General features: G+C 43.0%; 1 protein-coding gene across 2 annotated transcripts in view; it reads left to right on the top strand.

The window, feature by feature from the left end:
- Nucleotides 1-24,440, top strand: part of SNTB1 (syntrophin beta 1) — a 188,281-nt gene that overhangs the window by 149,078 nt on the left and 14,763 nt on the right. For both annotated transcript variants that reach the window (XM_073590271.1, XM_073590272.1), the window contains exons 4-5: nt 9,579-9,718; nt 18,690-18,886. In XM_073590271.1, the coding sequence (XP_073446372.1) occupies nt 9,579-9,718; nt 18,690-18,886 (337 nt within the window). The remainder of the gene's footprint in view (nt 1-9,578; nt 9,719-18,689; nt 18,887-24,440) is intronic.

Below are 24,440 nucleotides of genomic sequence, written 5' to 3'. Positions count from 1 at the left end.
GAGAAGGGGGTGTAGAGTCTGACGGCATGGACCTCAAAAGAAGGAAACACGTGAGGATACTTGAGGGATGACCTGAAAGGTACATTTTGGTGATAGGAGCAGACCAACGCCTCCACCTGCTCTATTGTCTGATCTTGGGGTATGAGAGAAGTGTAGCCCCCCGTATGAAAGAGCAGCAGCAGCGGTAGTGTCTGACTGCTGGATCCAGGTTTCAGTAAGAGCCAGGAGGTTAAGAGAATTAGAAAGGAAAAAGTCTTGAGTGAAGGAGAGTTTGTTACACACTGAGCGAGAATTCCAAAGTGCACAATTAAGAGAGACAGATGGCATGCAGGGAATATTAATAAGATTAGAGGGGTTTCTGAGTGTAGCAGTTGGGGGGTTTGACTTTCTATAACATGGGGGACCAGGGTTGGGAGCAATGTCTCCTGCGACTAGGAGAAGGAGGATAGAAAGAGTGAGCAGATGGTTAAGTGATTTGTGAGAGCGTCTCTGATGAATGGTGGGAATGACTGGATCTATGTAATTTAGCAATGTGAAAAGAGCGTGAGTGCTATACATAGGAGAGGAAAGGAGTGAGGGGCCAATATGGACGGAGTATAGAGAGTTAATACCGGGGCGGTGGATGTGTGTAAATGCAGCGGCCAGGATATAAATTACACAAATGCATATGGTAAATATTTGGGGTTGCCAAAATGTGCAGGGAAGAGATTTATTTATTTGTCTTACCTGTCTCCTGCCCTGTCTAACTGACATGTTATAACTGCCAGCGTACTTAGATACATGTACTTCGATTACATGTACATAAATGCCACCCCTGCATAAATGCCTTCCCCAGGCTTGCTCTGAATTTATAGAAGGCCACTTCTAAGATCTTCCTTTTTTTTTTCTCTCCTTACTCGTTAGCAATCAATCAAACTAAGTTAGGACAGCAAGACACAATAAATGTATTTAGCAGATAAACAAGTGTCCAGGCCTACATGGATCATAAACCACTTTGAAAAGTTACTTGACCTCAATAGCATAAGGGGACAAGCAGGGTGAGTTGAAATAACTATATACCATTATATATGCTGCAAAGATGAATGACAGAGGTTGGACACATGCAGGATTCAGTGAAGTTGCTGGAAAGAGTTAAATACCATTATATATGCTGCAAAGATGAATGATAGAGGTTGAACACATGCAGGATTCAGTGAAGTTGCTGGAAATACCTGTATGAAGAGAATAGAGATGCGTGTTAGATTCAGCCATGTTGTAACTGCCAGCGTACTTAGATACATGTACATGATTTATCAGTAATGATAAAAATGCATCGTTTTAGGTGATAGCAGAAATGGCGCTAAATGGAACAAAATGGCACAGATTGCATGATTATCTTGGCACAATGTACTAAACATGTTAGAATCTTTTGTTTTGCCACTTGTGTTTTCCTACTAAAACTTAATGATTTATTGTAAAATTTTCTATTGTACAATTTTCTCATGCATCTAAACATGTCTGTGCAAGAAGCAGAGGCAGGCTATTGTTCAGCGGACTTATTGAGCACATGTAACTGCATGACAGGAGGTGCAGTAGTTGCATGGACTCTAGAATAGTTTTCCAGATACAGTTGGATGGATTGTAAAGGTATTTTGATTGACCGGCGGAGTATGGAGTCTTATAAACAGTGCACCTTGGGAAAACATGCAAATTAGCTCTTTCTCGTTCACCTTTGCAAGTGTCGGACCTTTTATTGAGACTTGGAACATGACTGAGTATTATCCATTTGCGCAAATCTGTATGTCCCTCATCACTGATACGAAGGATATGCCACAAATGCCTAATAGATGCAGGGAGTCCAGGGACCAGCGGCTGGATCCTCCTTCCAACTAGTGACCCAACTCCACTCACTACTATGGCAGGTCCGAATACATCAGAACACATGCACTCAGTTGTATTGAGCATCTCATCAGTGAATGCAACTATTACCTCTGTAACCATTACCTCTGCAACTGTTACCTCTGTAATTATTGCCTGTGCACCCATTACAATTGAGACAATTACCTCTGTAACCCTACCCATTCTGTAATGTGTAATTGTGTGAAAAAGTTTGTACTCAGGTGGGGAAGGTTTATTTAGTGCCAGACCTGAGTTGGGCACTTTATACGTGTTAGGCCCCTGTATATCACCATATTTTTGTGGCACTAAGAAGAGGGGAAATATGACACCATCCAATTTTCAATTTCCATGTGCAAATCACCTCTTGTGTGATGACGCTGCCGGTAAGCCTACTAACAGTGGGGTACCACCAATGGCGGTCTGTGGCGACACCATTGCTACGGGTCCTGTGGGTTTGGGGCCCTGATGCTGCTCCTTGCCCCCCAATGGTTGCCCACCTCTCTGACATCAGCTGTGTATGTACCGCCGGTACTCGCCAGTAACTGCTGCGATTGGCGCTAGCTCCAATTAATACCTTAGATGCTGCAACCATTCCATCTAGAACATGAAAGATTCTTGTCCAGGGGCTCAAAGGAGAAGGTCTAGATCTTGGGGTCCCCAAGATTTCTATGTACCCCCCTACATAGTGTCTACCTAATCCAGACACACAGTAAATAAAGCCCCAAAAAGTGAATTGACAACCTCATCTGTGCTACATCTGCACGTCTCCGGTCTCGGGGCCGTCCCACAATATACAGCGTCTGACAACCGCACAATCCTCATTCTTACACAATCAGACAAAGCGACCACAGAAATGCGGCTCGTGAATTCTCTCGGCCTGTGGGATGCTAGAAAGTGTTTGTTATTGGGGGTGGGTCTGCGGTTAGAAGAAAAAGTGACGACTTGAAGTTTTCTATGTTTGGACTTTGCGGCTGAAATAAACTTGTTTGTTTTCAAAAATAAACTGGAGACGAGGAAAGAAGTGAAATCAGTATGTGCCGATCGTCGGGGGGCTCTGATGTGGGGGGAGCATGGCCCGAGATCTGCTCTATCATTTACAGAACGGGCTAATGAATAGGGACAGAAAAGCCACAGACCAGGAGATCTGGAGGGGCTGCTGGGAAATAATACTCGTGAGTCCGATCTATACCAGAAGCACTCTTTAATGTAGGGTGACATCGAAAGAGTCAAAGTTATGCTGCCACATGGGTGCTCGAAGTCTGAGGGATGCACAAACTTAAAGTTTTCCCTTTTAGAAAAAAAACATCTTCTGGGTTAAAAAAAAAATTGCTTTACTCTCCCTTCCCAGGTCCAGCGGTGAGTCTCCACTGCCCCAGTTTCTGCTATAGTCTAACGTCTTGTCGACAGCACTGTAGACAAACCCTGTGGTCGGCAGCTTTACCCGAGTGTACGGCCCAAGTCACTGATTGGCTTCAGTGCTGTCGACATGACGTCAGCGCTGCAGACAATCACAGACACCAGGGGCAGCAGCAAAGACTCAGCGCTGGACTTGGGGTGGGTGAGTAAGGAGAACACAGAATGATCGTATTAATGATTTTTTGCGGGCATAGAGTTATGGCCGACCAGTCTAAATTGGACATTAAACAACCTCGATCAGCAAGTATGGAGTCACTCGGCGGCGGTGTTTCTTATGAGCATGTAGGTCATACGAAGCTGAATAAAATGATTCCATAATATCTGCGATCCGAGGTCTAATTCTACAGAAATCCACATTTTTCTTAATACGCAAATGAGCCGTTAAGATCTATGGGATGGACATAGATCTCCCCGAGAATCTGCCTCCAGAGCTTAAAATAAATGTAGTAAATGCCTAGAGGCATTTAGATATACTCGGATATATTAATGTTAGAAAATAAAGATAGTAAATGAATAAAGAAATATTAAATTAATATTGTGAAAAAAAATACAACAAAACAGAATGACTGTATGAATGTGTAGAGAGGAAAATGTTACAATTAGAAAGTAAAGATGGTGAATGAATGAATACATTAAAATTTGTAATAAATAAAAATTAAGGTAAGAAATCATGACTGTGCAGTGGTACAGCAGGGGTTGTAACCCACTTTAATTTTTTGTCCTGGATTATAATTTCACAATTAATGAGATGAAACCTTTTTTTCTTGCCGATTGCAGAAATGAGAACAGTTGTAATAATTTTAGTCTGTTCTATAAATGTAGTTACTTCCCGAGAGTCGTCACGATCATCGGGCTCCGTCAGTCAGCTGAAGGAAACACCTGTGCCCCGCACAACACATGGTGGCCAGAGGACGTCGTCTTATGACAGCTAAGACGTAGTCACTGAGCTCCCATCATCATAGGGCTCGAGTTGCTAGGGGACTTCTAATATTTGGAGAACTTGGCTGGGAGCCAGGATTTTTTTTTCCCCCCGTAAAGCAAATTGAGCAGCGGACAAGACAAAACATTAACTCCGGCCGACTGTTTATTATTCCTCATCTTCTACCACTTCTGCTTGGAAAAATGTGGTCACCATCATCTGTAGGTCGGAGGTGAAGGGTTGACAGGGATTTCCCACAATACTCTGGGAAAACGACTTGACATTCAGCTGGGGGGGAGGCTTTTATTTTTTATTATTATTTTTTAGTTCATAGACGTACAACCATCATCTAGAATGAATCAACCTGAAACCGTCGTTCATCAAAAAGTTGATGATGTGATAGAGGACTATATGAGCCTCCTCCACGTTGTGTGGGCACAGCGCCATGCACGGGTACTCGAGAGGATATTTCCACAGGATGTGAAATATATTATTATTCTATAGTGGGTGGAAGTGTTTTTCTTTTTTTTTTTTTTTATAAAGGGGGAGGTCTACTTTTATTAGAAGGGTCACTCGATGATTAGATGATCACAGGGTCTTCTTCTCCCGAGACCTCCAGAGATCGGGTGTAATCTGGGGAGGAACTTGACAGCAAGTGTTCAGGTTTTCTAGAGTGCCTCCGCAGGTGAAATGAAGCAATTGCACATTTTTTCATTGAAATCAGTGAGCTAAAAGTTAAAGAGGTTGCCCAGTGAAAACAAGTTATCACCTATCCTTAGATCGGTGGGTGATTGAGAAATGTTCATCCCCATTGGGAAACTTTCAGCGCCGTTTCAAAATTGCACGTTAGCTCCATTCATTCTGTATGGGACGGACGTTAAAAAAGTTGAGCGTCCAAAAACAAAAACTCAGAGCACTGGGCAGAAATCACATTGCGTCAACACCCGTCTCCGTGTTGACGTGATGTGATTTCTGCCCAGTGCTCTAAGTTTTTGTTTTTGGATGTATATAAAATAAAGGATCTGTTAAAATCTCTCTATGGATTGAGTGCCAAGTTGTTGCAAATTCTATATGATTGGTTGGATACCAGACTTGGGCACCTTCTTCTCGCACTCTGAGTGCCGTATTCCGCTAATACTGTTAAAAAGTTGAGCACCGCACTCGGCAGCCCCATAGGAAATGGCTCTACGGTCAAGCATCATGCTCCTCCATTCTATACTGGGGATAAAAGTTCCCCTTTCCGCCGATGGTTGTGGATCCTAACGGTTGGACATCCACCGAACAAAAAATGATCACATATCCTGTGGATTTGTTTTCACCGGACAACGCCCCTGTATAAGTAGAGAAGTGGTGTATATGTTTGGTCACCGCCACTTACATGGGTGTGAAGGAGACGGCCGCTTCACCAGTCCCGTAGAAGTAAATGTAGCTCTGGTTGAGCATGGTCACTACTGAGACTTTGGAACATCTCGTTCTCAGGATTAGTAGGGTCCCAGCCTTCGGATGCCCACTGATGTATGTATTTAATGGATAAACTTATGTAGTGTTATTTTTTTCTTGGATTGGTTTCCCACATCCATGTTTCAAGGTCCGAGCACAGACCACAATATACGGACTCCCTGGTGGTCTTCCGAGGCTGTTCAGTTTGGGTCAAGGGTCCCGCTGCCGGTCCGTACTCGGAACGTGAAACATGGATGTGTGATAAAGGCTTTGAGAAAAATTCTCCAGATATTAGTAGATCAGGTTTGTTCTGTATAACCCTCTCCTGACGCAGATATGGAGTAATAGAAGACACGTGCATGAACGCTGGATAGCGCAGACTTAATGAATTCACCATTTTCATGCCGCCGGTACATTTCCGGCCTCACAACCTGTGAATAATATATAATCACGGCACAAGTTCCAATCAAAGCAAATGCTTTATGAAAATTTCTCGGTTAACTACCAAAAAAAAAAAAAAAAAAGGGAACCATTGCCAAGCATGTGAGCACCGAAGGAGCCCGCGCCTGCCTTCCTCTCCGTCCGCAGGCTCTTTGTGCTGCTAATGTGAATGCGATTCCCGTGCCCGATTCTTTTCATCCTGAAGCCGGCAATTACTCTCAGCTGCTTGTGTAATAAAACATAGATAATTAGTACCTGCCCGCTGATTATAGCGGCGACATTGCTCTACTTCAAGTAGCAGCGCTAAAGTCTTTGTTCAAGAGGAAAATACAGTTGCTGAATCCTTGGTAGGAAAAGCAAAAAGGGATTAATGAGAGAGGAAGAAACTGGGAAAACCCAGAGGATTAAAGGAAGGACCAAGTTTCTTCATTCGATACGTATTAATGGCTCCACATACCGATAGGTTCCCAACGTACTGGACCATGGTGTATGAAACGGAATATATTGTAGGGATTGATGTGATTAATTACGGCCTACAGCCCCTCTGTTGTGTCCTGTCACAGAATACAGGCTCCCCTAAATGGTGGCGGACTTTAATGGACCACTACCCAGTGAACCAAATTTAGTTTATTGGGTTCAGTTAGAGAAAACCATCCTGGGCTTGTAAGAGGAAGCAGTGATACCGCTGAAGAGCCCTTGCGGGATGTGACCATAGTGAGGAAGAACTGCTCATAGGGCAGAGTCCCAGGATATAAAAGCCCTGCCCACCAAACCACAGGCAGATTTGGCACCAAGAGAGAGAGGAGCAGACGCGGACCAGGGATGGCGCTGAGTGACAGGCCTCATTGGGAAGTCTGCACCACCAGGGTGCTATTCCTTGCCTGACAAGGTTCATACTATGTCCTGAAAGACACAGAGTTCCGACTGCATAGGTCAAGACCAGTACCTGCGCCCCACGCCGGTCAAGACCCAGAGACCAGATGTTGCCTGTTAAGAGCCGAGTCCCAGTCCTCTCGGCTCAGGCCCAGCAGACGGTAAAGCAGCGAAGATCCGCAAGGAAACTAGGACTAGAGAGGTACGTCTGCGATTGCGAGTGAGCAGAGCCGTCATTTCCAGTTTTAACATACAGTATTGGGGTTGTCCAGGGTCAGGACAACATGTTAGGAGGGGGCCGATTGGTGGGAGACTCATTGCGCTTTAAGAGTCTTCGTCAGAGAGATTTGTGGCCTAGCGGGAAAACTTGACCCAACTAGGGCCAGAGTTAAAGAGACAACCTGCGTGGTAACTCCCTTGAATGAGTGTACCACCTTTGTGAAGAGAACATTAGCATTATATAGTGAAGAACTTTCGTTGCCATTTCACTTCTATCGTTATTTGGTTTATTGTTCGGTTTGCCTTGTTATTATCACCAACTGTAAATTACTATTGTATTTAAACAGAATTCTATCTGTTCTTGCCTTGCGTTATCTGTGCGTTGCATCCAGTCCCCTACATTACAGGCTTAACTTGCTTCCACTGGATAACCCCATCCATAGGATAGATGATAACTTGGTGATTGGTGGGGTCCAAACACAGGGACCCCCACAGATCGGCCAGACGGGGCACTTTTATTCCCCATTAAAATGGATCAGCAGTGCGCATGCTGTAGTTAGGTGATAACTTGTTGATCGGTGGGGGTCCGGTCACTGGGACCAGCACAGATTGGCAGAACTGGGAACTTGTGTCCCCGTTAGAATGGTGCAGCAGTGCACATGCTCAACAGTGGATAAGAGAAAACTTGTTTTCACAGACCAACCCCTTTAGATATCACTAGCCGGAGCTACGATAAAAATGGATGGTCAACATTGACAACACTCTATTAAAGATGTATTCCCAACCAAAACCTTTTTGGCATATTCACAGGATATGCAATGTTGGTTAGGTGTAGCTCCATAGCTATGGGACTCACGCTAGTCTTTTTTCTCTTTGGGAGGTGGCCATAACTTTCTTTGAAGCAAATGGAAAGAAAGGGCAGGACTACTCATTTCTTTCTCTGCCCGGTGGTGGCTCCCAGCAGCCACCTGATACGCTTGACGACGGTTCATGAAACCCCTCCTTTTTCAACCTTAGTACGCTTCCCAGAAGTTTGGTCAACTTTTATCTAAAGTGTATGGCCTCATTTAGGACCATGTTTTACATTTAGCATCAATAACTTTTTTTTTTTCCTATACGTGGATGATACAGGTGATGGAAACTTTTTTTTTTTTATATATAATTACTCAAGTAATTTCCAATTGAAGAAGTAAAACTATTGACTCACACATTAATATATATATCGCACTGTCCCTTTTTTCCATGATTTTTCTCAAGTCCATGTCTGGTCAAGAAAGCACATTGTAATTTCTGCACATTTACCAATAGTCCCAATTTTTGCTGGAACAATCCTGTGTCCTGACCCTAAACTGGGGTGGAATTCACTAAAATAATGCCCAAAAGTGGGTGGTTTGGGGCCAAACTGTGTCTCCTTGGTTAGCATCGTAGCAGTGGGGTCCTAGGTTCAAATCCCACCAAGGACAACATCAGCAAGGAGTTTATGTTCTCCCTGTGTTTGCGTGGGTTTCCTCCAGGTACTCTGGTTTCCTCCCACACTCCAAAGACATACTGATAGGGAATTTAGATTGCGAGCCCCAATGGGTGCAGACTGTACAGTCTTTGTGATGAATTTAACCTCCTGAGCCCACCTAACCTGTGACATTTATTACTGATTTGGCAGTGGAGTCTTCGGCTCTCTCCTAGTCTCAGGAGTGTGTGGTGCCTCTACGTCCGGTCATGCTCTGTCCCTGTGTACGCATGTTAGACTGAACCCGTCTTTCACTACAATCTTCTATTCATGGACATCCTGTGGTTTGACTGTCCCGAGTACATGAAGTACAACTCAAGAGTAAAGACGTGTCAAACATTCTGTTTAGTGGTTGTCCAGAGCTCCAGTCACGTCCTTCGTGTGTGGGAGAATTTGGCAGTTTCTTGGGGTGGTTTAGTAACAACATTGTACCGTCCTGGAAATTACCAGTGAAACCAGAGATCTGAAGCTTGTGCTCCACTGCAACAGCAATCGGGCCGTGCTCAGGAGCAGCGCTCAGGAGCAGCGCTCAGCCGCAGGGAAGCGTCTGCGGAGGAAACTCTGTACCGGCTGACTCAGTCACGTTATACTCGTCACATTGGGAATGTTGCTGCTTTTTTGTTTTGTTTTGAAGGGATGTTCTGGTTTTACTAGAAATCACCCACAGTCACTGTATAAGTTTTCAACAATTGGTTAACCTTCAAAATTAAATTGATCTCGTAGACTGGATAGGACTGGTGTACTTACTTTGAAAATCCATGTCACAATGGCTGTATCATCTGATTATTATAAACCTCTGATTGGTAAGATAGACTCCACATAACCTGAAAAACTCTCCGCCTCCGGTCGCTCCCTCCTCTTATTGTCACTGTCTGTCTCTTTCAGGTACCTGGAGAAAATGAGAAACACTGGAAGCCGGTCCTGATTGTTATCACAGAGAAAGACCTACTCATGTATGACAGCATGCCCCGCATGAAGGACGCCTGGTACAGCCCTGTGCACAGCTACCCCCTCATTGCCACCAGGTACCACATCCACTGCACTACTAACAATTACCTACAAGGACTGGGAATAATGCAACGTACATCCGTCCTGAATCTCTGTCACATCACAATGTAGGATTGTTTGATTGAAGTGAATATTCCTTTCTAAACTGTATGCATATATATTTAAAAAGTGTAGTAACGGTAAATATATTATTTATCCCGTATTATACCCCAGAGCTGCACTCACTATTCTGCTGGTGGAGTCACTGTGTACATACATTACATTACTGATCCTGAGTTACATCCTGTATTATACCCCAGAGCTGCACTCACTATTCTGCTGGTGCAGTAACTGTGTACATACATTACATTACTGATCCTGAGTTACATCCTGTATTATACCCCAGAGCTGCACTCACTATTCTGCTGGTGCAGTCACTGTGTACATACATTACATTACTGATCCTGAGTTACATCCTGTATTATACCCCAGAGCTGCACTCACTATTCTGCTGGTGCAGTCACTGTACATACATTACATTACTGATCCTGTACTGATCCTGAGTTACATCCTGTATTATACCCCACAGCTGCACTCACTATTCTGCTGGTGCAGTCACTGTGTACATACATTACATTACTGATCCTGAGTTACATCCTGTATTATACCCCAGAGCTGCACTCACTATTCTGCTGGTGCAGTCACTGTACATACATTACATTACTGATCCTGTACTGATCCTGAGTTACCTCCTGTATTATACTACAGAGCTGCACTCACTATTCTGCTGGTGGAGTCACTGTGTACATACATTACATTACTGATCCTGAGTTACATCCTGTATTATACCCCAGAGCTGCACTCACTATTCTGCTGGTGCAGTCACTGTACATACATTACATTACTGATCCTGTACTGATCCTGAGTTACCTCCTGTATTATACTCCAGAGCTGCACTCACTATTCTGCTGGTGGAGTCACTGTGTACATACATTACTGATCCTGAGTTACATCCTGTATTATACCCAAGAGCTGCACTCACTATTCTGCTGGTGCAGTCACTGTGTACATACATGACATTACTGATCCTGAGTTACATCCTGTATTATACCCCAGAGCTGCACTCACTATTCTGCTGGTGGAGTCACTGTGTACATACATTACTGATCCTGAGTTACATCCTGTATTATACTCCAGAGCTGCAGTCACAATTCTGCTGGTGCAGTCACTGTGTACATACATTACATTACTGATCCTGTACTGATCCTGAGTTACCTCCTGTATTATACTCCAGAGCTGCACTCACTATTCTGCTGGTGCAGTCCCTGTGTACATACATTACATTACTGATCCTGAGTTACATCCTGTATTATACCCAGAGCTGCACTCACTATTCTGCTGGTGCAGTCACTATGTACATACATTACATTACTGATCCTGAGTTACATCCTGTATTATACCCGAGAGCTGCACTCACTATTCTGCTGGTGCAGTCACTGTACATACGTGACATTACTGATCCTGAGTTGCATCCTGTATTATACCCCAGAGCTGCACTCACTATTCTGCTGGTGGAGTCACTGTCTACATACATTACTGATCCTGAGTTACATCCTGTATTATACTCCAGAGCTGCACTCACTATTCTGCTGGTGCAGTCACTGTGTACATACATTACATTACTGATCCTGTACTGATCCTGAGTTGCATCCTGTATTATACTCCAGAGCTGCAGTCACTATTCTGCTGGTGCAGTCACTGTGTACATACATTACATTACTGATCCTGTACTGATCCTGAGTTACCTCCTGTATTATACTCCTGAGCTGCACTCACTATTCTGCTGGTGCAGTCACTGTGTACATACTTTACATTACTGATCCTGAGTTACCTCCTGTATTATACTCCAGAGCTGCACTCTCTATTCTGCTGGCGTACCCGACTTGACCTGGTGATGTGTGTTTTTGGAAGCATTTACATCAGACATTATATAGTTCACAAACTAATCTCTACCGGATAAGCTGTATGAGGCTGTGGACTGTTTCCAATATTCCAATAACGTTCAGCAGAATTAATGATTTCATCTCTGGAATATAATACAGTAACTCAAGGTCAATGTACATATAGAAAGGGTTAAAGCGAATCTGTCAGCAGGTTTTTGGTACCTCATCTAAGAGCAGCCTGATATAACCAGAGACCCTAAATCCAATGAAGTTTCACTTCGATTATTGGGTGCAGCCGTTCTGACGCAATCAGAGTTTTTAGATTTAGCATGAAGCAGAGCTGAGAAAGCTAGCCCCGCCCACACACCAGCTAACCCCACCCACACCAGGCTCTCAGTAAACTGGAGATAAGTTAACAAGGAGAGTAGGGCTGACACTTTTTGGGAAAGTATTTCCAGAATCTTAAAAGCTCTTATTTTTTTTTTCCTACCGTAAAATGCTGAATATTATCATACAATGTCGACACAATGCACCTAATAAATAATAATAAATACCGCCTCCTCCAATCAATGTTCATATAGCGCTACCATATGGTGCACGCATAATATCCCTGACTTAATGGGCATATAGAACAGCCATACATATATTGCTGCAATAACATATAAAGACGATGCCAGCATTTGTGTCTATATAATCTAAAAATAATAGTGACAATCAGTGCTGAAATAATGCCGCTATCCTCCTCGAGATATCACCTGCTGCTTTTAATCGTGATAAAGGGACATGACATATACAGTAGGTGATGAACTCGCCTGTCTTTGTCGCTGCCATAGACTGTGTGGCAGTAGATATGATTGACCGCTGTTACTCTGGTCAGGCTCCTGATCTTGTGATCATTGGGGGTCACGGCAGATGAACCCCACTAATATGGCAGTTTTCACCCTGCCAGTGGTGATAACTTGTCATTACCAGTATACCCCATTAATTTGACAACTTTTTTGGGGGGGGAGCAAAATGATAAAAATGTAACCAGTGGGTGTAGATGGAGAATCTGCCCGTCCATACGTCACCCTTGTAATTTGCACATTACGCTGGGCAGTCATTCTATGTACCGGGACTCCGTTATAACAATAAAAAAAAAGATTTGAGATTTGCTGTTGGGTTTAATTTCCTATTTGCTCCTCGTTTGCATCAGACTCTTATTATAATGGACTTTGGGGATTTTTCTTCTGAGGTTATTAGAAAAGTTAGACGCTGAAATGAAACAATACAGCGCGGTTACACTTCCTCCGTCACGCTGTCCTGGTTCCCTATCTGTGTAACAACTGTGAATAATGAGGCCGGATTCCAACTGAAAGTGGACAGAATCAATCTGTTGTACGGGAAGCGGAGACTGCGCCACTTCTTGTTTAACCCGCCTCCCCACAAAAAAAATATCCAAAATCTTCAGAAATTGCATAAGTGAGACGAACAGGTCTTTGCCTTTATTGCTTTAGTAATAAGATGTGTAGATCGTTCGAGTCCTCTGTGGGGGCCGATCACCCATCATTCAATATCTTATATGTGACACTAATAGGATATAGCCGCAGGTACCAAACCTCTTCAGGCCAAGGAACCCTACCTCCGCTAAGGGTCAGGAGTGGGACTCCACCACGACTGAGGTTCAGAAGTGGGACCCATCTCTTATACAAGCTGGTGGAGGGCAGTGCGCAAACTCACGGCCAACTTCTCGGTCTGGCTCCTCGCTGTCTCACTTGGATCCATAATTCTAATTTTCACTTCACATGGACTGGATTTACTATGGAAATTTCCTAATATTTGATTTTTGGATTTTTTTTTGCCTCCAAAATGATTTCAATCCAGATAGAAAAATTCATTCGAGTGGTGCAGATTTAAAAGGGACTTTGCCAGTACGGACTGTTCAGACGAAGCACAGGCACTCGGTGCACCCTCGGTGTGGCTAAACCTTCCCACCTACTTGTTTTCCATGGCTCTATAGCTGTCAGTCAGGGAAGAGAAGGGCTGAGATAGATGGAAAATAAGTAGATGGGAAGGTGCACTGAAGTTCTCGGCCTCGTCCAGGGTGCACCGTGCATCTGCACTTGGTTTGCACCGTCATTTTATGTTGATCGACTCCCTTTCAGGCTAGGGGTAGAAAGAGTGTAGACTATGATGCACAGACCGACCGGGAGGCCTCTTGGCCCAAACCTGACTGCAGCGCTATATAGAGTCATGTCTGAAATATTGGCACCCTTCACATTGTTCCAGAAAACCAAGTGTATTGCCCAGAAAATGTCTGCAGTTTCACATGTTTTGTTAGACACATGTTTATTTCCTTTGTGTGTACTGGAACAGCACAAAAAACACAGAGAAAAAAGGCAAATGGGATATAATCGCACACATAACCCCAAAAATGGGCCGAGCAAAACATTGTTGGCACCCTCAACTTAATATTTGGTTGCACACCCTTTGGAATAAACAACTGCAATCAGTCGCTTCCTATAACCATCCACAAGCTTCTTACTCTTCTGGAATTTTGGACCGCTCTTCTTTCGCAAACTGCTCCGGGCCTCTCATATGTGAAGGCGCCTTCTCCTAGCAGCAGTTTTAACATCTCTCCACAGGTGATCAATGGGATTTATATCCGGACTCATTGCTGCCACTTCAGAACTCTCCAGCACTTTGTTTCCATCCATTTCTAGTTGCTTCTTGAAATATGTCTTTGGCCATTGTCCTGCTGGAAGACCCATGACCTAGGATACAAACCCAGCTTTCTGACACTGGGCGCTACATTGCGACTCAAAATACTTTGGTACTCTTCAGATTCCATGATGCCTCGCACACCATCAATATGCAATATGAACCCGGCACTCAACTTAATGCAAAGATGAACAGTCCAGAAAACGGATGGCACTCACCAGTTAAAATCTTTATTCCAATACTTTAAAACATCGGCATAGGGAGGATGGGAGCGGGAGTGGAAATGACGACAGCCGTTTCGCGCTGCAGTAGCGCTTCTACTGGTCTCCAGGCCCAGGGGTTCGAGTACCATGGTAGCCGGTACCGAGAGAGGTGGCTCAAAAAGACTCTCTGGGCCGTGACCCCGAGGGGCCCCGGGCGAGCTGCCAGGTGGAACCGACACCTATACAGGGACCGTTAGGAGCAGGCCCAGGGGTTCGAGTACCATGGTAGCCGGTACCGAGAGGGGCGGCTCAAGGAGACCAGTAGAAGCGCTACTGCAGCGCGAAACGGCTGTTGTCATTTCCACTCCCGCTCCCATCCTCCCTATGCCAATGTTTTAAAGTATTGGAATAAAGAAGATTTTAACCGGTGAGTGCCATCCGTTTTCTTTTTTGGTGTAGCCGCTGTGACTAATTGCTTTGGAGTGGCACCCCGGTTTATGGAGCACTTCCCATAGTACGTATGTTTGCAGTACCAGCTTACACAGCTATTTGTGCAATGGATGAGCTTCCCGGCTGTGCGGATTAACACTTTGTTGGAGATTTAATGCAGTCTAGGATGCAATACAAAAAACGTTTCGGTCACTTCAGACCTTCATCGGTTACTACATAAGGGATCAAACAAAATCAAAGCAAAGAAAATTAAAAAAAGACAAAAAAAAAACAAAGCAAAAGGAAAATGAAGTACGGTATATACAAATTTGTAATTCCGTGAAAAATAGTGACGGGGTCATAATATAAGCAATCGAGACCCCAGGACATTAAAGTACAGTCCCTTGGATTATTCGGGGAGTTTTCTTCTTTCACACACCTTCTAACAAATGCGGGTAGGCATCTTGCCAATTATATTAAACATACCGGGAGTATCACATAACCCTCTAATGATGCTCATCATATATAGATACACACGCACCGTGGAATAAACCAGTAGGGTCCACAGGATATCACTCACTCAGCAGTCTGGTAGGTCACTTATCTCTCAGCTCTCCCCTGCGTATTTATCCCTGTATCTGATTTTTACTTGTGAGTAGGACCACCATACATCTATAATCTTGTAACACAGTCTGTTTTTTTCCTTTTACCTGCATATGTGTACACCGAATAATGTACTTTAATGTCCTGGGATCTCGATTGCTTATATTATGACCCCGACACTATTTTTGACCGAATTACAAATTTGTATATACTTCATTTTCCTTTAGCTTTTTTTTCTTTTTTTGTTTTTTTAATTTTCTTTGCTTTGATTTTGTTTGTTTCTTTATTTAGTAACTAATGAAGGTCTGAAGTGACCGAAACGTTTTTTGTACTGCATCCTGGACTGCATTAAAGTTCATGTTTGCATTAAGTTGAGTGCCGGGTTCATATTACATATTGCCTTATGGTGTGGGAACCTACCTTGGCACCTCTTTCAGTAGTGCTCACGGTGTTTCTTCTAAGTCGCACACCATAAAGGCACCCAGTGCCAGAGGCAGGAAAACAACCCCAGAACATCTTTGAACCTCCACCATATTTGACTGTAGGTACTGTGTTCTTTTCTTTGTAGGCCTCATTCTGTTTAAAGTAAACAGTAGAATGATGTGCTTTACCAAATAGCTCCAGCTTGGTCTCGTCTGTCCACAAAAGACTTTCCCAGAAGGATTTTGACTTCCGTACATTTTGGCAAACTGCTTTTTTATGTCTGTGTCAGCAATTGGGTCCTCATGGGTCTCCTGCCATAGCATTTCATTTCATTCAAATGTCGAAGGATAGTTCACGAGGGCACTGTACCCTGAGTCTGCAGAACATATTGAATTTCTTTTGGAACTTGATTGGGGCTGCTTATCCACCATCTGGTCTATCCTTCACTGCAACCTTTCATCAATTTTTCTTTGCCGTCCACTTCCAGGGAGATTAGCTACAGTGCCATGGGTTGTAAACTTCTTAATTATGTTGCGTACCGTGGACAAAGTAACATCAAGACCTCTTGAGATGGACTTATAACCTTCAGATTGGTGATGTATTTCAAGAATTTTGGTTCTCATGTCCTCAGACAGTTCTCATCTCTTCTTTCTGTTTTCCATGCTTAGTGTGGCACACACAGACCCACAATGCAAAGATTGAGTCAACTTCTCCTTTTTCTCTGGTCTCAGGTGGGATTTTCATATTGCCCATTCCTGTTACTTGCCACAGGCGAGTTTGAACGAGTATCATATGCTGTTGTTTACCCACAATCTTGGATAGGTGTGAAATTATGTCCAATTTTCCTGGGGTTTTTTTTGTGTTGTCACAATAAACATGTGTACAACAAAACATAAGCGAAATATTCTTCTGGAACAATTTCAAGGGTGCCAACACTTTCGGCTATGACCGTGTGCCTGTGAAGCTGTTGAGATAGGGGTGGGGAAATTAAGAACCAATTTTGGTACTTTAAAAAAAAAAAAAAAAAAAAAAATAATACAAGAATAAGGGGAGGGAAAAAATCCGGACCATTGAAAAAAAAAAAAAAACCTACAAAATACTTTAGTACTAATCTCATCTGTTCATTGAAGGATTTGACCTGAATTTCTCTTTTGTTTCTTAACTTAGCTGAAAAAATGAGTAAAAATTAAAAAAAAAACAAAAACAAACAACCTAACGTGAACTGGGTAATTTTCTGTAGCCTTTCCCTTTCTGGTGGATTTTTATTATTATTTTTTTGTTGTTGTTGTTACTTTGTCACCGGATCGGCTTGTCGGTACAAAATGAGAGGGAATTAAGTGTCTGGAAGAAGGCGTGACGGGGATTAACCCTTTCTATCTCTGTGGTACTTAAAACGGTCACGACTCGGGCTAATCATCATCAAGAACATCCAGCATCACAAGCGCAAATTAATAATTGCAGGTTGTGTCTGTACAGGGTGTATTTAATGTCACACTTCAGGGGAAGGTGATCTATTACCGCGATAATGTCTTTTGAAGAACAAAAAGCGTGTCGTTTGTGGGTGGGGGGAGGTTCTTTTTTTTTTTTTTCTGTTTTTTTTTAAAGGGGGGGGGTCATACATAGCACGCAATATTAGTTTAACAATAGTGGATATGAGCTGCCTTATTATAATATTCTGTTGGGGGTCCGAGCCGTGAAACGCGATTTATGGATGAGAACATCTAAATCAGCGGAGAAATCGCCAAAAATGTAACTACACAGTGATTGTCCCATCACCACCTTATAGATGTCATGGACGGGGTCCTCACTTTAGATTAAAACTGGCCAATCCTGCCAGTATCAACCATCTAATGTGTATGAGGGTCTCTCAACTCTGCCCCCAACAGATTGTCAGGGGAAATAAGGATCCGGCAGATTTATTGTTCTCCAGGGAGAATATGCCACCGGCAGAGATGTTCGGCAGCGGCTTTTTCCGGCCTTCCCTTTGAGCACGTGAATGTACAGCTGGGCGTCCATATGTAGGGGTAAGAAATAACCAGCCGAACCAGTGCTTAACAGCATTTTAAAGGGGTACAGACTTATACTCTGGAGGGGTACCGGGGCGTTTGTTTGGGAAGCGTGGGTGCGGAGAACCAAATCCTCTTTGACACCAACTCTGATACCAAATGGGTTTTCTGTGACGAGACTTCAGGATTTGTTTGTAGCCTGGAACCGTGGTGAGACACATCTCTGCATGGGAGCTGTATACACAATACAGATTTTATTTTTTCATCCAAACTATTAGAAATTTTGCTGTATTCTAAAATAATTTGCAAAAAATGTATAAATTCCTTAAAAGGAGTTTTTCCAGTTTTAGAAAATTTGGATAGTAGTGAAAAATATATATATAGAAAAAACAAATGGCGATAATACTCGCCCTCCTCAGGTCCAGCACCGACACCAGGGGTGACATCACTACTATAGCGCGCATCACCGCTGCAGCCAATCACAGATGCTGGATTCAGGGAGGGTAAGTAGCATCAGTGGTTTTTTGGTACTAGTATCGGAATCTTTTCTAAAAGTGGAAAACCCCTTTAACCATGGGTGTCTGTTGCCGTCTACTACCCAACTAAGTATCCGCTCACGTCAGACCATCACAGAGAAGAAGCCAAGCACAGTCCGACACGACCACAGTAAACAGTTATGGTTTTCCTCCATTTTCTCCACAGGCTGGTGCATTCTGGACCAGGGAAAAGCTCTACACTACCGGGAACAGAATTTTCTTTTGCCACAAGAACTGGTTCCCGACAAGGAATTGAGACCCATCTGTTCAGAGTGGAAACCAGCAGAGACCTCTCACTGTGGACCAGACATATCGTGCAGGGATGTCACAACGCAGCGGAGCTCATTAAGGAGATCACCACCCGTAAGCACCAGATCCATCCATAGGTCAGGGGAGAAATGGATGATGGGATGTAAGGCTGTAGGTCCACACAAAACAGCGCCACAACCTGTCCACAGGTTGGTTGTGGTAGTGCAGCCAAGTCCCATTCACGTCAATGGAGCTGAACTGCAATATCGCGTATTCTAGTACAATGAAAGTTTGTGAACTATTCAGAATTTTCCACATTTCTGCATAAATTTGATCCAAAACTACAGAAGCGCTAAAAGTAGAAAAAGAGAATCAAATATTACGCTCTGTTCACATGCAGCATTTTATGCAAATTAACCGCTTAATGACCGCCAATACACCTTTTAACAGCAGTATTTAAGGGTACTTAAACCACAGCGCCATGAATTCATGGCGGTGTGGAAAAAGTGTATAGCGCCCCCCAGAGTCGGATTTTTTCTGGGGTCTCGGCTGCCGGTGGTAGCCGAGACCCCAGAGAACATAATTCGGGTCGGTTTTTACCGACCCCGCTTTTGCAATCATCGTTATTAACGTATTACGGCGACAGCAGCAAAAAAAAAAAAAGGCCGCGATTTTGCATTAACTTTCTCTCTCCTCTGATGTGATCGCACATCAGAGGAGAGAGAAATAGGGTCCCCGATCCCTCCCACGGTACCTCCCGGTGGTCTTCGGGCCCTCCTGCCTCCTCCGGCAGGCGCTGCCATCTTCTCCCTGGAAGAAAATGGCAGGCGCATACGCGGTGCGCTCGCCGAATCTGCCGGCAGGTTCCATTCATTCATTGAACGTACATTTTGATCACGGTGATAAACTCCATCACAGTGATCAAAATAAAAAAATAGTAAATACCCCCCCCCCTTATCACCCCTTTAGTTAGGGAAATATAATGAAATAAAGTAAATATATTTATTTTCATTTTTCCGTTAGGGTTAGGATTAGGGTTGGGATTAGGGGTGTGTTGGGGTTAGGGCTGGAGTTAGAATTGAGGGGTTTCCACTATTTAGGCACATCAGGTGGGCCTCCAAAATTCCAGCCAATTTTGCGTTCAAAAAGTCAAATGGTGTTCCCTCCCTTCCGAGCCCAGACGTGTGCCCAGTGATTTACCCTAACATATGGGGAATCGGCGTACTCAGGACAAATTGCACACCAACCTTGGGGTTTAATTTCTGTTACCATTGGGAAAATAAAAAAATTGTGGGCTAAAAAATCTTTTGTGGAAAAATAAAAAGATTTTTTATTTTCACGGCTCTGCGTTATAAACTTCTGTGAAGCACTTTGGAGTTCAAAGTTCTCACCACTCATCTAGATAAGCTCCTTGGGGGGTCTAGTTTCCAAAATGGGGTCACTTGTGGGAGGTTTCTACTGTTTAGGCACATCAGGGGCTCTGCAAATGCAACATGACACTTGCAGAACATTCCATCAAAGTCTGCATTCCAAAACGGAGCGCGTTTCCTTCCGAGCTCTTCCATGTGCCCAAACAGTGGTTCCCCCCACATATGGGGTATCTGCGTATTTAAAAAAAAAAAAAATTGCGTGGGCTCCAGCATAATTTTCATAATCAGCAGAGGGAAAGCCGATAGCTGAGGGCTAATGTTATTTTTCTGGGAAGGTGTCAATAGCCATAAAGGTTCCCAGGCTGTTAATATCAGCTCACAGCTGTTTGCTTAGCCTTTACTCTCTAGTTTACAGGGGGAACCCCAGGAAAAAATTGACATGGGGTCCCCCTATAAAATCGAACCATCAAAGGCTAGGCAGACAGCTGTGGGCTGATATTAGTAGCCTGGGAAGGGGCCATGTATATTGTATGTATATTTATTTGAAATAGATTCCTTTATTGAATCTAAAATTAACCGTACTTGCAGAACCCTTAATCCCTGACGCCCTCATCTCCTGCAAACAATCAAAAAAAATAATAAACCAGCATATAATACTATCCTGTCCGACATAGTCCATTTAATACAGAGTGTCTCACAGTAATCTCACGTGTAGAACAGTCACATTGGGAGATGTAACTGTTCTCATCCGGCCTCCGGAGATACACTGATAGGAGGTAATCGCTCCCACAGTGTATCGCCGGCGCCCGGGTGACATCGACGTGGGACACTCTGTATTAAATGGACTATGGCGGACAGAGAGTATATGTTGGTTTATTATTTTTGATTGATTGCAGGAGACACGGGTGTCGGGGATAGGTGTTCGGTGAGTATGTAAATTGTACGTGATTATGTGAATGTTTTGATTATTTTTTTTTACTACAATTGAACTTAGGCGCCGGATCATGAGACTATTCTCCCATCATCGACTCATGCGGTCTCTGTGTATGTGATAGAAGACATAGCCGGATGGTAGTAATAGTCGCAAACCTTTTTACACCTGCGTTTTTGCTGCAGACTTGACTGACTGACTCAATTGAAGTCAATGAGTCAAAAACGCTGCAGAAACGCAAGAAGAATTGACATGCTGCAGAAAATAAAACGCTGCAAATACGGACTGAAATTTACGGATCATGTGCACAACACTTCAGGATTGTCATTGCATTACCTTGCTTTAGTATTCCAATGTGGTTTTTGGAGCATTTCCGAGTGTAAAAAAACGCATTGTGTGCACATAGCCTAAGGCTGCCTTCTCACAATGAGGTTTTGGTAAGCTTTTGATGTTGCAGATTTTCTGCACCCATTAAGTAAAATAGGTTATTTGCATTTTTTTCAAAAATGGACAGCGTAAAAAACTTACCAGAAACTCATTGTGAGAATGTAACCTTAGGATTTCACAGATAATTTGAAGATGACATTAGAATCATAGAATTGTAGAGTTGAAGGGACCTCCTGGGCCATCTGGTCCAACCCTCTGCTCAAAGAAGGATTCGCTAAATCATCCCAGACAGATGTCTGTCCAGCCTCTGTTTGAAGACTTCTATTGAAGGAGAACTCACCACCTCTCATGGCAGCCTGTTCCACACAATTGGTCACCCTCACTGTCTAAAAGTTTTTTCTCATATCTAATCTGTGTCTCCTCCCATTCAGTTTCATCCCATTGCTTCTAGTCTTTCCGTGTGCAAATTAGAATAAAGATGATCCTTCTACAATGTGACAGCCCTTGAGATATTTGTAGGCAGTTATTAAGTCTCCTCTCAGTCTTCTCTTTTGCAAGCTAAATATTCCCAAATCCTGCAACCTTTCCTCATAAGACAGGGTTTGCAGACCGGTCACCATTCTGGTCGCTCTTTTCTGAACTTTCTGAGCTCCAGTTTGTTCGTCTTTTTTAAAATGTGGCGCCCAAAACTGGACACAGTATTCCAGATGAGGTCTGACCAAAGAGGAGTAGAGGGCAATAATGACTTCCCGTGATCTAGACTGTATATGCATCTGTTAATACATCCTAGAATTGCATTTGCCTTTTTTGCTGCTGCATCACACTGTTGACTTATATTCAGTCTGTGATCTATTCCCGTCTTTTTCACATGTGCTGTTGCTTAGCCCTATTCCTCCCATTCTGTATATGCTTTTTTCATTTTTATTGCCTAGATGTAGTACTTTGCATTTTCCCCTGTTAAAAACCATTCTGTTAGTTGCTGCCCACTGCTCCAGTTTATTTATATCTTTTTGAATCCTCTCTCTCTCTCTTCTCTAGTATTAGCTATCCCTCCTAGCTTTGTGTCATCAGCAAATTTGATCAGTGTACCCTCAATTCCTTCATCTAAATCGTTGATAAAGATGTTGAACAATACAGGGCCCAGGACAGAGCCCTGTGGTACCCCACTTGAGACATTCTTCCAATTGGATGTGCAGCCATTTACGACCACTCTTTGGGTCCGATCACTAAGCCAGTTATGACTCCACCTAACAGTTGCCTTGTCCATTCCATACTTAGTCATTTTTTCAATAAGGATTGTGTGAGATACTTTGTCAAACGCTTTGCTGAAGTCAAGATATACTATATCAACCTCATTTCCCTGATCCACCTAATCAGTGATTCTGTCATAGAAGGAAATTTAGTCTGACATGACTTATTAGTTACAAACCCATGCTGACTTTGTTTAATCACTTCATTCTTATCCAGGTACTGACATACATGTTGTTTAATAATTTGGTCAGAGATCTTTCCAGGTATAGAAGTCAGGCTCACTGGCCTATAGTTGCCTGGGTCCAACTTCTTCCCCTTTTTGAAGATAGGAACAACATTTGCTCTTCTCCAGTCTTCTGGGACTTCTCCTGTTCTCCACGAATTTTCAAAGATTATGAAGAGGGGTTGAAAAACTTCTTCTGCTATCTCCTTCAGTACTCTGGGGTGTAATTCATCTGGACCTGGAGACCTGAATTCATTTAGGTTAGCTAAGTGTTTCCTCACTAGCTTTCTGTTTATAGATATCCTGGATTGTTCTATTCCCATAATAGGACAGTGAAGAATAGTTGATGTTACATTTCCTTTCTAAGAGAAAACAGATGCAAAATAGGAATTTAAAAGTTCGGCTTCTCAACATCCTGTCCTACCATTTCATCATTTTCATCCTGTAACATTAGTATCGGGTATTGTCAGTCAATGGGATGACAATCATGTGTGAGTGGGCGACCTATTTTATTTAAAAAACAAACAGGAATCTGTGAAAAGTATTATCCTCGCAACACGTTTGTGACCAATGGAGATTTCGGAAAACCTCAGAATTAGAATTGTTGGTGCTCATCAGGTTGGATAAGGTTACAAAACCATCTCTAAAGGGTTTGGACTCCACCAATCCATAATCAGTCAGATTGTTTATAAATGGTGGAAACTCAAGTCATTATTACCCTCCCCAGGAGTGGCAAACCATCGAAAATCTCTCCAAGAGCAAGGCAAATAATGGTCTGAGAGGAGGTCATAAAGAAACCCAAGGTAGCCTCTAGGTCCCTAAAGGCTTCTCTCACAGTAGCTAATGTTCTTGAGTTCCACCATCAGAAGGACACTGAACAACAATGGTGTGCATGGCAGGATTGCAATAAGAATCACCAAAAAGAACATTGCTTATGTCATTTTCAAATTTATGCAGAATTCTGTAAAATTCTGAAGGGTTCAAACAATTTCAACTATCCTTGTAAAACCCATGTACAGTTGTGGTTCTGTTTCTGGAACAAAGGTTCCTACAAGGAACTGTTAATGCACCCTTCAAATATCAACCCTTGAGGATCATTATTTGTTTTTATTTACTCAAATACATTCAAAATTCTGTATTAAATATCTAAAATGCATAAAAAAAGACAAAAAAAATAGGAATCGCTCCCCTTTTCCCAATCTGAAAATAATGAAAAAAAATCTGAACATTTGGTATTGCTGCACCCATAAAAACCCAACCTAAATTAAAAATCTAAAATTAATCCATATTGTAAATGGCGTGAAAAAAAGTAAAAATAATTGTTTTTCTGTCAATGCATTCATGCAAAAAAAAAATGGGAATATTAGTTATTAAATCCAGTGCTGCCACTAGCAGTGTTGCTCTATTCATCACATGATGGTGTTGATTGGCTGCAGTCGTCGCTGCAGGATCTGTAAGTCATGCTTTATACGTAGCGTTACACGTACTGACGGCTTTCTTTCTGTT

Source organism: Dendrobates tinctorius, unplaced genomic scaffold (genome assembly GCF_039654945.1).
Source record: "Dendrobates tinctorius isolate UK_male_01 unplaced genomic scaffold, ASM3965494v1 ptg000116l, whole genome shotgun sequence".
Lineage (NCBI taxonomy): Eukaryota > Metazoa > Chordata > Amphibia > Anura > Dendrobatidae > Dendrobates > Dendrobates tinctorius.
This window is presented reverse-complemented; position numbering and strand designations above follow the sequence as displayed.